Below are 12,905 nucleotides of genomic sequence, written 5' to 3'. Positions count from 1 at the left end.
TTTTTTACTCAGCTTGGAAGTCACTTGAGGGTGCTTCAGTTCCTCCTGGGGAACAAATTCTGGTGACTCACCTGTGTTGGGACAAGAGAGAACTTAGGGGATCAGGCTTCCATTTGAGCCGTAGCACAACTGCTTTGTCACATGGGGACAGCAGGCAGCCAGGAGGGCGGGAGTGGAGTGGGGACCTGGTCTCAGAGCAGGACAGAAAGTGCTGCCATGTGAAGACTGCAGTGTGGTGGGGAAGGAGACCCAGTACAGTAGGCGGCCTCTGAGTCTGTGGCCCGTGCAGAGGGAAGGCGGAGACCCAACAATCAACACTTGGCCTACCCCCGGCTGGTCTGCGGAATCCCATCTGAGAAAGGCCAACTCTGACGGGGGTCGACGTGGCTACAACCAACTTCTCAGACACTCTGAATTTATGTTCGTTACAAAGGTCTGCCTGGGCTTCCCTGGTGGCTCAGATGGTAAAGAATCTGCCTGCAGTGCAGGAAACCCAAGTTTGATCCCTGGGTTGGGAAGATCCCCTGGAGAAGGAAATGGCAACCCATTCCAGTATTCTTGCCAGGAGAATTCCATGGACAGAGGAGCCTGGAGGGCCTCAGTCCATGGGGTCGCAAAGAGTTGGATGCACCTAAGCTAGCTGCACTTTCACTTTCTTTCACAAAGTTCTGCCTACGTTAAACCAGTGCACTTGTTAAAGTGGAAATATACATGATACCCAAGAGAAGGTGGAATACACGAAACACACTTTAATTAGCTGAAAAGTATGGAAAATGGAAAACTGCTATTATCATCTTCAAATGCATTTGAAATCAGTCATCCTTTAGTTCTTTTCCTTCCATAACCTCAGTACATATAATTAAATACTGTAAAATGTTAATGTATTATAGCAACAATCAGGACTGTGAGAAAGCTATCACATCACATTGCCAAGTTGAGAAGTTATTTTATTAGAAAGGAAACACCCCTGCCATCTTGTTTCTCCCTCCCTGGTTCAGAGCTGAGAGGCATCAGATGTAGAACTTGCAAAGCGAGTTTCTATAGAGGCACGCCTCTTTCATTTGCTAACACAAACAAAGATTCCTTTTTTTCCTATCTTGCTCAGATGAAGGATTTCCTTCCACTATTAAAATTCTTCTAATGTGGGCAAGGAACTGAAAAAGGTGCCAATGACATGAAAGTCGCTGCATGATCAACCTCAGTTTTTGCCAGGGAAGTGATTTTCCTCCTTCACTTTTCAATAGTTTCATAGCCTCATTCACAGGCTTTACGGGGAAAGCAAATACACCATGAGCTTTGGATAACAAGCACCCCAGAAGCCACAATTACATTTACTCAAAAAAGTTTAAAACTTTTAACTTTTTCATTCAAGTTATGAAAAGGGTAAATTTCTCTTCATTTGGATATCTGACCTCATTTTTAGGGTTTTTTTTTAAACTGGAGTATATAGTTGGTTTACAATGCTGTGTTAGTTTCAGATGTACAGAAAGTGATACATATCCATTCTTTTTCAGATTCTTTTCCATTACTGGTTATTACAAGACACAATATAGTTCCCTGTGCTATAAAGCAGATCCTTGCTGTTTCTCTGTTTATATGGAGCAGTGTGTGTGTGTTAATCCCAACCTACTTTATCCTCCCCTCCCTCCCAATTTTAAAATGGGCTAAAACAGAACATCATACACACAGGGTGTGTGTCCTCATGGCAACACCTAAAGCTGTGACGCACCATCATGACTCTTTTTTAACAGAAGAGTTAGGAATGTGTGTTATTTTGGAACTGACATTTCAGGCTGTGTTTTTAATATCTGCTGTTCAGAAGCAGTATCACGGAGATTTTAGTTTTCAGGTAAAACAGGACAAAGGAACACACATAAAATAAAACCTGAGAGTAATCCCTCAAGAGAAAAAGTGGCATTTTAAAGTATGAAAGGGCCTAGTTGAGTGGAGATAGAGTGCAGGAGAAACAAAGGCTGAGAGAAGGCGCCCATCCCCACCTTGCATCATGCCAGAGAATGTCGGCTCTGGCCCAGCATACATTCAACAAAGGCTGAGTGGGAGTCCCAGAGGGAAACCGACTAAGAATAGGGTTTATTCAAGCTTAAGGTCAGAGCAATTCAACACTGTCCCAGTGAAGAGAAGTAGAATAAGTCCTCCATATGGTAAACCAGAGGCTTGGTCTCCACAGAGGTGATTCACTTCCTAGTGGTGAAGAGACACATGTACAGTCATGTACTAGGAATCCCCACTACTAAGTCAAAATAGAGTCAGGGCAAACCCTTTACCTCTAAGAACTCTCTTGGAATTTAAAAAAATACATTATGAAATATGTAAGTAAAATTCTGCATACAGCAATTTTTTAAAAAAAGAATAATTTGCTTTCTAGGCATAGAAGAAATTCTATTCCTCTTTGGCCACAAAAAGTGAGCTCTTTTTAAACAAGAAATTTTGTTCTCTAAAATTCTCTTTCCAAAGTTCAACAGTGTTCAAAGCTGGGTTAACTATCATTTGTTCCTACTTCTCAGCTGAGATGGCCAATTCAACATTTCCTTTTCCTCAAATTATTGTAAAAGGAAAAAAGCTTGGTCTCCTTTAAAGTAGAGATAAAAATCACTGAGAATATAACAAGACAAAAAATTCTCATCACCACTTGGCACTGCAGTCTAAAATTAAAACAACCCTCCAAGTCACCGTGGTTCCATTCATTGCCTGCTTTTGAAAGGCATGCATTCTGCTCAACAGTAGAACGAAAGCACTAATATTCTTTAAAAAAATCTTTTCTGAATACATGTAAATTTTTACTTTGTAAGAGACCTTATATTACCTTCTCCTACCCCTCAATAATGGTAATGACTAGAGGAAAACACCTAGAGGTAAATAGTCCAACTTTTCTAATGCTATTAAAAAATACCTGATAAGTTCTGAAAGACAGGCACAAGTCAAACTTAGCAGCTTTTCTTATTTTCTGAAGCCAAGGTCATGAAAATGCCATTTATTTTCTGATAACTGATGACTTACCATTAAATCAGGCCCACATGAATGCCTGATGGTTGCCAAAATTTTTTAATAGCTTAGACCCAAAGGTGCATGTAAAGTTAGTGGGGAATGAAAAAGCAGCCCATGTTTTATGCAATTCAGTGCTAGGAAGGCTGCACGGACAGGCTGTGTGTCTAGGCTGTGAGCTGTCCTTATGCCAAGCTCAGGAGGTGGACTCATCCAGGAGGTCCTGGGAGAAGGGATGTAACACGACAGAAACTTAGGGAATGAGCATGATCAATCTCAGAAGCAGACACTCCGATCTTTACCTGGTCATGATCAATGTCTGCATCTCCTGTGATCACGATGCGTTTCTCAATTCTTGTTTCAGATATCCCGCCTTTTACAGTCTAGAGGTCACAAAGGCAAAGGGAGGGGGGTTAGCAATCACTAAGACACGTTTACACGTAACCAGAGAAAACACAAATGGAGCACGCCGAGACCTTCTGATAACCATCAGGCAGCTGACACTGAGTGGGGAACACTGACGCTCTAGAAACTTCTTTATCTATAAGTTCAAGGTAGAATTCTATCATCCAATTTGAAAGCAACCTTAAAAGCTCTCTTATCATAATTCAGGTGAGATCAAGATGCAGTAGATGTCATTTAATCCAAACAGTTCCACTGGAACATTTCATTACAATTTCCTGAGTTTCTTCAATTCCGACTGGCCATTATTTTGAAAAGAAACAAGCAGGGAAGAAATAGTTGTTTGGTTTATGTAGAATTTACAGGGACTCCTAATCATTTAGACATCTGGTTTAGTAAGGTTTGGAAAACTGCTTGATGTTATAGCTCTGATTGTTCTACTGGCTTCATACAAATCCATCTGGCAATTTTGTTCAACTGGTTTACTGCAATAACAGAAAGAAAACTTGGATTTGCTTTCAGATATGTAAGATGGGTGAGGGTGATAGATTTCCATCAAATGTTTGATTTGATTCTGCATGTGGTTGTGACATGAACACAGAACGTGGCTGAACAAAGGCTGGAGGGGACCCGGGAGCAGGAGCTTCTGAGAGCTGCCAGAGTCACTGGCTTGCAGCAAGATGACAGAGCCTCGGGCATGACAGAGGCTGAGAGATCATATGCTCTGACACTCTAAACCATGAGTAAATACCACAGTCCTGAGAAAGCACAGACCCAACCTCTACAGCACTGATAAATTCACACAGTCATGGGTGATTACACCTAAGTATAAGACACAGGGCTGACCATAGAGATTGTTAGGTTTTAATAACTAGATACACTTTAAAATGAACACCAATACCATCATGCATTTTGGGACTTTTTTAATTTACAATGTTTTTTTTGTTGTTGAAATACTGAGTGAGGAGGGCAAAAGGGATACATTTGGGACCTTCAGTTTCTAATAGAAGCAGCAGGCATTACAGGAAAATAATGCTGGGTTAGAAATGTGATGACCACAGCATACACTGGAATCACCTAGAGGGCTTCCTAAACACTCCTGGGGTTTCAGAATATCTGGACCGGGGCCACAGTATTCACACCGCTAGCAAGCCCCTGGATGAGACTGTTACTGCCAGTGCAGAGACCACATTTTAACAATCACTGGTCATCAGATGTTAAACACTTAAGAGAATGATTTGGAAAAAATGCCCCAAATCCACATACTAGAACCTTAAATCAATGGGGGAAATTTACATTATTTGAATAAGTCAGTGAAAATTTCCAGTGGTGGTCTCCACTCATTTGCTTCAGTCAGGAGAGCTAACTGGTACTTACCAAACCTATGCTTCTATTTTATTAAGTTCCCTCTGCTCTTATAGCTCTCTCAGGTATAGCTATTTTGAACACATTTTTACCCCTTGTACTTTACAAATTTGCAGTTTGGTTTAAATACAAAGGTCAGTGGAGCCCAAAGTCTTGCATACTTTAAATCTATGCATATTTATTCCAGGGCACTGTGTGTAAAAATTTGCAGTGTGAATAGGAACAAAGAAACAATTCAGAGAAGATTTTGCTGGCAATGTACATTCCCCTGGACTGCTTTACCTTGGTGATGTGTGTGGTTGTTGTTGTCGACACGGAGTCAGACGTGATGGTCTGTGCAGTCAGTAACGTGCCCGAGTCACCACGCGCCCCGCCATCAATCTTTGGAGATTTAGGGGGAAAATACAAAGTAATGCTTAACTTCCATCCTATTGTCAGAGAAGACCCCTCCCCGTCAAACATGCATCCTTTAAGACCTATGCAGTTGGCAGAAGATGCTAGCTGCCAATCCCCTGCATGTCTGTAACGGTGATTTACTGATCGTAGATTGGCTAGCCATCTAAAGAGTAAAGGCAAGGATTAAGTGCACGTGCTGAGCAGAGAGAGAAAAATGGAAGAATGGGAGTAGAAGATGGGACTGAGACCCGCCGGGAAGTCGTGAGAAAATCTGACTGAGGGCCACTTGCAGAATCTAGAAGAAGAAACCAGAGAACCAAGCAGAGAAGTTGCCACAGTGACCAGAAGTACTGGGTTTGTTGGTTTCTTAAGCACAGGTGGGTAAAAATAAGTGTTTTCTCTTATTACTAAGCAACAGAGTCTGACTAGGAGAGACTACACTTAAGTGATTTGGTTAATTGCTTACCTCTAGATTTGTTTCTTAAATGACACTGTTCCGTGATAGTCTGTGCATATACACAGCTACCATGCATATGGCACGCATGCAAACCTGGCAGGCGCTCTCTCTAGATGTGTGTGTGCATATATCTCTCACACACAAATCTTATATCTAGACATATGTCTATACGGTTTAACTTCTTTGTTTTGATACTAGAAAGTTCTAGAGTTTACTAGGGGAAATAATGCAGCACATTAACGGCCTACAGTTTTTTTTTTATGCTAAGACCACCAAATATATTTGTCTCCAGTTTCCTGACACTGACACAGGAAATAACTGGAAGATTCAGAGTCTTTCTTACTATCAGTTAGGAGGAAATCTTTCGAACTCAGGTCATGCTCCTGTATTTCTTTACAAGGGCACTTACCACAATAGAAACACGAGTACACGCTCTCCCACCACACCCATTCATAAGAAACCTAGTTGTGCTTATGGGGGATCTATGCACATTTACAGAGAGCATATCTTAAAAAAAAAATTTAAAGACTGTTTCACACATAAATGCATTACAGCTTGAAAAACACATTTTGAGAGAACAATAATCTGCAATCCTCCACCATGGTACCTTCTAGAACACTAAATTTCTCAGTTGAGAAAAGAGTTGTCTAGGTTTCTAAACAGTTCCATTTCCAAATGATGACTATTTCCCCCATTTTGTTACTCTTAAGGTTAAATATCTTAATTCTTAACTTCAAATCTTTACAGAATCAATGTGTGAATACCAAAAATCAAACACACGAATGTGATAATTATTTAGACGCATAGTATTATCATATTTACGTAAGAATGGCGACATGTTTTCAGAAAATAATCAACTGTGAGGAGAAGCACAGATGTGTATGTGAATATACAAACAAAAGTGAGTTGATTGGCTCTGTCTTCATGGAGTCAGGGGTGGGATGGTGCCAGGGATAAAAGCCTAATTCTATGAATCCACAAATTACATCAGATTCAATAAACCTTGTAAGATGATCTGTTCCCCAAGTATACATAAACATTCCTGGATATATCAAGCCAGAAATGGTTTATAAAAATAATAAGAACAACATTGGTACAGTCTGTTCTAAAAAATCACATATACGCTTCCCCCATAATTACTGGGTCAGCAATTCAATTGCGGCACGTTATATGGCCAAAGTACAGTTACAAAATGAAAATTAAAAAGCTATGTCAAAGTCAGAAACGTAAACTAGGAGAAGACAGAATGGAAACAGAAACAAGCTAAGTAAAAAAGAACTCAAACCGTCCAAGTCTAGAGCTTCTGTACCTGTGGAGACTCATAAGTGATGGTTTTGGTCTCAGTTTGGACAATAGGGACTTCCTTGGTGGAGATTTCTGTCCTTTGTGAAGCATCAGAAATTGTTACCATCTCTGTTTTTACCACTGGTGGCTGAAGTGAAAAGGAAGGGAAACATAAATTCTAGAGGTAATAAAATAAATAAATAAATGTGTTTAATGGAGCCTTCAAAAATAACTGAAATATATCCAAACACACACTCATACGCAAATGAAAAGAGCAAAAGGAAATAATAAGAAAGACACAAAAGAAAAACACTTTCCTTCAAAATCACATATATGTGTATAGATATATATATGAAGCATAAGCTAGCATAATGGCTCCTGAAATTGTAGGTGGTTTCAAATTACGACGGTCCCAAATTACTTACGTGTTAAGCCTGGCATACAGTGATATAGAAACTTTAGTTTTAAGGAAGTAGTGATCAAATTGAAAAGAAAACAAAACAGAATTAATGATGAGAAGTGACCTGCCTCCATTTTTATTACAGTTTAAAGAACCACATGGTCTGTGTGAAGGCTCATGGTCTTTAATTGGCATACCTGGTCGGTAGGCCAAAAAGTCCTTGCTGCCCCGCTGATACGGAGATCCCATTTTCAGAAAGAATATTTTCAAGCAGCATTGTTTTCAGTTATAGTAACCTAAATCTTACAGTGTTTCTTCTGTATTACATAAGTTAAAATGTGATATATCTATAGAGTTACTCCACCATTGATGCATTAATGCTCTGAACTATTTAAAACATCCAAACAGAGGGTCACAGGCTGTTAACATTGGAGTCTGCCAAGCATGTACGCTTAATACAGACTATACTGCTACCAAAACACTACAGTGCTTTCCTTGAGAGAAAATTCCCAAGTGTAATAATTTAAAGAGGAAATCTCTGCAGAAAGCAATAGTTCAAAGCATTCAAAGACTTTCAAAATGTCATCTGCTGAAGTGAAATCAGAAATTTAAAAGTAACATAAATCCAGTTAATTATTTCAAGACAAAGTCAGTTCAAGATTTTCCACCCCATGAACGAGAGCAAATATGGAAAACCCTCTACTTTTGGCATTTAACTTTAGAATCAAGGAACATTCACATAGAAGTAAATCTTTCCTCAGCATAACTTTAACTCCCAAATCAGAGACCCTGCACCTAAATGACCAAGACATCTCAGGGAAGTGTGGAAAGTTCTGTTTCTTGAAGAGAAAAAGGGAAAGACTCATGCTTGATCGAGACGAGTCACAAAACATATAACCAAACTTGCAAATAATCCAGAATTGACTAGAGGACAGAATGCAAAGAGAAGGGTATCCTTTGCTTAGCTTCTCACTGCCCAGAGGGAAAGCTAAGTCCCTTGACCAGACTGTACAATCCCTGGAATCTAAAACCTGAAATGCCAGGGGTATTCAAGAAATAACGTTTTCATCATTGCTAGATGCTGAATTCTGAGCCCCACGGTAACAGGAGCCTGCTGCCATTCCTGAAAATCTTATACTGAAGAGAGAATGAGCCAGAAGGTCAAACCCAGTGGTGACACCAGCAACACTCACACTGACCATTTTTGAACAATACACACACAACTTCCTAATGAACAGAATTCAGGCATTTAGTATGAGGAGGCAGTGCAACTTAAAGATAAGCCTTGAAAAAAATCTGAAAACATGCAAAGAAAAATTTCAGTGTGAAATGAGAAGGGAAAAAAAAAAAAAAAATGAAGTGGCTTTTGTCGGAAAGTTTACTCTTTCAGGAGATCCAGTTGCAGTTAAGATGCCAGAAACTGTGACCCCAGAGGGTGGAAAAATCGACAGAGCAGGGCCATCCCCCTTCCTCCCCGGAGAGATCAAATTCAGCATCTTGTCGGAAAAGCTGAAGGAGAACGGGGAGGACAGGAGAAGAGGAGAGGCAGGTGTTCTCCACCTGAAGAACGGCTCTAGCGTTGAGCTCCCATTTACCTCTGAACAACAAATAATCTCTGGCAAAACATCAGTGTCAACATGAGCCGCCTCTCCATTAACCTTCTGGGGCTCGGCCTCCGCTTCTTCGCTGGCGTCTTGCTCAGCAGCGCCTGGGTCTGCACTCTTCCCGGCAGGGAGCTGGGGGGCCACTACCTTCTCCTGGGCCCCCGTCTCCGCCGGGCCGAGGCCGGCCCCCGCGCGCGGGCCCGGGCTGGCTGCCGGCACGGGGCGCTCCCTGTCCACTACCTTGGCGGCTTGGCCGGGGGCCTCCTCCACCTCTTCCGCGTCCTCCTCCTCCCTGATGGTGCTCTCAGGCACCCGCTGGTGGGGCCGGTACTCCCCCACGTCCTCCTCCTCCTCGCTCTCGCTGCCGCCGCTGCTCTCAGAAGACAGGGAGGTGGAGTCTTTCTGCAGCCCTGGCTCCACCTTCCGCATCTCCCCAGGACCACGCCCAGGGGACAGCTCTTTACCGTTCATTTCTTCGGGGATTACTCTTTCGTCTTTCCCAACCTCTGCCTGCTTCTTCTCCTCCACTACATTCAGAGTCTCAAGTGAACTCTGCACAGAAACAAAAATGGATGAGGGGAAACAAAAATAGATGAATAAATCAAAACGACGGCAACCCAAATTAACCGATGGCAGGTTTCATGTCATGGAGAAAAGCAAAGATGATGATGATGATGGCGGACTGAAAGGGAAGCGGGGGGAAACGTGAGCAGGATTGGAAACGTCGGGCAATGGTGTTAACATGGTAAAAGGGAGAACCTTAACAGCATCAGTGGCTCCGGCGCAAGGCCCTTCGGACTCAGGAGCGCGTTTCTGCGGAACAAAAAGCAACCGAGGACACAAATCAATAAAGGTTTACCTCGACACCCACCAAAACAAACATCTGACACTGCAAAGCAGAGCAGCAAGAATCAACAGCTATAAAAACCTTTTGCTCAAGGTCACGTGAAGGACAATCCAGACAAATGCAAGAAGCTTAGGGAAGGAAACAAAAACACAAGACTAGCCAGCATCCTCCCAAAGAAATGAAATGCTTTTCTTATACTTAGATCTATAAGCTCCTTCTTGTTGAAAAGGTGTGGGGGAGGGGGTGGGGAACGGAATTATACCAAAGTTTACTCATTATTTTAAAGTTTATATATTAAGACTTTTAAAAATCTATTGACAGATTGATTTTAATCAGACTTAAGGAGAAAAAAAAAAACACTGCATGGTCTGAACATGATTCCTAAATGAATTATCAATAAGATGATATTTTTATAGTTAGCTGGCTTATTTAAAAATCAGTTTTAGTTGGCAAAATTATAGTTGGTCTCGGATAGTTATTAACACAAAAGTGTTGCCATTTCAGAGATGGTTATTAGCATCCCAAACTGTGTTATCAATTAGCAAAAAGGGGTATTATAACAGTAGGGTGGATGTCAGTGATGGCTCCAAGTGTTTTCGCTTAGAATTTAGCTCCTCCATTTGAAAACTGAAATGAACCAAGTTTATTATTTGAGATGCTCATTGATGCCCCCCTGCAGATATCTACTTTGGGGGAGTAAATTTACTCTAGCTAAGTACAGCACCTAAATGTTCAAATAAATGCTTGAAGACCAAATACATTAGTAATATCACTTACTATACTACAGTATTGATAATCAGGGTAGAAACTTTCTTAAAAAGGAATCTGTTTTTAAAGATTAAAATTTTCCTTATATTTTGAAAAGGCTAATTTATACTGATGCAAATAATTCCTAGCCAAGTTTTTGGCATTCCAGTAGCACTAATGCCGTGTGCTCTGACTTAAAAAATTCAGCTAAAGACAGCAGCCCTACTTATTTAGGAAGGTATCTCGATGCTGAATGAAGAGCGCTGCACCTCTGAATCCTCTGGGCAGAAACAACCCGCACTGTGAAGCTGCCAAGACACTAACTGGACTGGAGCTGCTTCCTACAGTAAATAACGCAAGCTCATGTTCATCTGCTCCAGCAACATGGAAATCCATGAGCAAAAGGTCCCGGAAGGACACCTATCAACATATACTCACAGACCATCTTTGACCTGCACTGTTATTCTTAAATGTATGGTAGGTAAGCGAACATTTTCAATGCTCAACATTATACCATGTAAATCATGTCACCGACAGAACAAGAGAGCCATCTTTCCAGTTTTATTGAAAACTGAGGTTTCGCACATTAAACTGGAAACCTCTAAACTGACTTTGCTAATTAGGCAACATTCAACTGTAACTCCTTACAAACTTCTTTATAAATAAAGATATCCAGTGATCAGAACATTTCTAAAGGAGATATTTCATTATTACTACTTTTATTACTGAACCTCAAATGGCCAGATGGATTCTGCCCAAATTCAGGGAATCCCTTAGGGGTCATTCCCCAGATAATTTAAATTGACTCTGGCAGGCGCTTCAGTTTTCCTCTATGAGCAGAATTCTTAAAATAACAAGCCAGCTGAAGACGTCTAAAAGACGCTTTGGCTTTGAAAACTTCTGCAAAAAATGCTTTAGCTTCTACGTAGTTGAAGGTTTCCCTCCACATAACACCCCAGACTCTGTACCTTTGTGACTGGTTTAAATGATTTTCTCAATTTAGGCAGACTGGAGAGGGGAGAATAGAAAGCAAGAGAAACATCCAATCAGTGTCTTTTCCTCATGTTCAAATTCACTCATTATTTCTTGAATGTTTCTCCCAGGAAGAGTTAATTTCACCAATGAAAGCACTGGAGGAAAGGGTTCCTTAATATTCAAAAAATAAAAATCACTCTTAAATGTGACTTTTAAAAAATGGGAAACAAAGCAAAATGCACCTCAGGCAACCGTGAGAAGGGCGAGGAAAGCTTTTCAGGTGCATTAGAGTTCACAACAGTGCCCTCTGCTGTCCGAGTGGTGGCTGAGCTGAAGGAGGCTTTCATGCTATCAGAAAAGCCCTCTTCACTAAACAAAATGGATGTTATCTCCTCTTCTAGGCTCTGGAGAGGTCAGAAAAGGAAGAGCAAAGAATTAGCAATAAGTCAGAACAGACAGCGGTGACCTATTGAAAGAAAGCGGTTACGCAAGAAAGAATCACAGACCAGCATACACTGAAAGAGAGGCGAGGATTCTAACGATGCTGCGGCAGGCATCTGTGGCCATTTGCCGGAATGCTGGCCTTCCACCCTGTTTGAGGGTTGTTGATAGCTCTAATCTTCAGAAATGCACTAAACTCTCCGGTTTCTCACTGAAGCTTTATCACAAGCTGAGTATGACTGACCCACCTGCCCATCAAACGCTACTTCGTATAATGTTGAGGAGCTCTCGGCATGGGCCTCTCTGCATTCAGCAGCCTCCTCCCGGCCCCTCCACTTGCTACACTTATTTCAGTGTTAGACCTTGGATGTCCCTAACCCTCTGCCTCCAATGCTCTTAACTAGGCACTCTGGGCCTTGCCAATTCCGTGGTCACTCTGAGGTCCACGGCACATTCTGCGTGTGGGCTTAACTGTTTCAGCTCCTATGCTCCCCCCCTTCCCTACACCACCTTGTCCATACAACAAGCACTGTGAAAGTAACCCCCTGAAGCTCCCTCAGATATGCTAGATATGCCATGAGATGAAGAAATGGTGTCTCTTTTTCTTTCAGTAAGAAAAGGGTAAAGGAAAAAATTCTAAGCAGGAAGACAAACTTCAGAGGGTAAACGCTAAGCAATGTGAAAATCATCTGTCCCTGAAAAGCTACTACGGTGAATTTAATCTTCGCCCTTCTAGCCCTTAAATGATGGTCCCTAATCTGCCTGAGGGTACAACAGAGAAGCTGGGGACTATCTCAGATATTATACCTAGAATACCAACGGTAAGGAATGATCGTGTAGCTCCCTCTCACGTTAGATGTGTGCAATAATATGTCCTAACCAACCGCACAGCTCAGAGATCACAGACAAATGAATGAATGAAAGGCATTCTGGGGTGCCTCGTGGGACAGTGCCCTAACCGGGGTAGCTACAATGAGATGAGTG

The 12,905-nt window shown here is 41.6% G+C and overlaps 1 protein-coding gene across 1 annotated transcript in view; it reads right to left on the bottom strand.

Annotated features, from left to right (window-relative positions):
• EPB41L2 (erythrocyte membrane protein band 4.1 like 2) overlaps positions 1-12,905 on the bottom strand; it is a 66,993-nt gene that overhangs the window by 19,766 nt on the left and 34,322 nt on the right. Inside the window, exons 10-14 of the mRNA XM_065928967.1 lie at positions 9,671-9,724; positions 8,903-9,463; positions 6,933-7,055; positions 5,053-5,151; positions 3,306-3,386 (exon numbers count right to left, since the gene is read on the bottom strand). Of these exons, the coding sequence (XP_065785039.1) occupies positions 3,306-3,386; positions 5,053-5,151; positions 6,933-7,055; positions 8,903-9,463; positions 9,671-9,724 (918 nt within the window). The remainder of the gene's footprint in view (positions 1-3,305; positions 3,387-5,052; positions 5,152-6,932; positions 7,056-8,902; positions 9,464-9,670; positions 9,725-12,905) is intronic.

The sequence above is a fragment of the Muntiacus reevesi genome, chromosome 3, assembly GCF_963930625.1.
Source record: "Muntiacus reevesi chromosome 3, mMunRee1.1, whole genome shotgun sequence".
NCBI lineage: Eukaryota > Metazoa > Chordata > Mammalia > Artiodactyla > Cervidae > Muntiacus > Muntiacus reevesi.
Note: the sequence above shows the minus strand (reverse complement) of the source record. Positions and strands in the feature narration are given on the sequence as shown.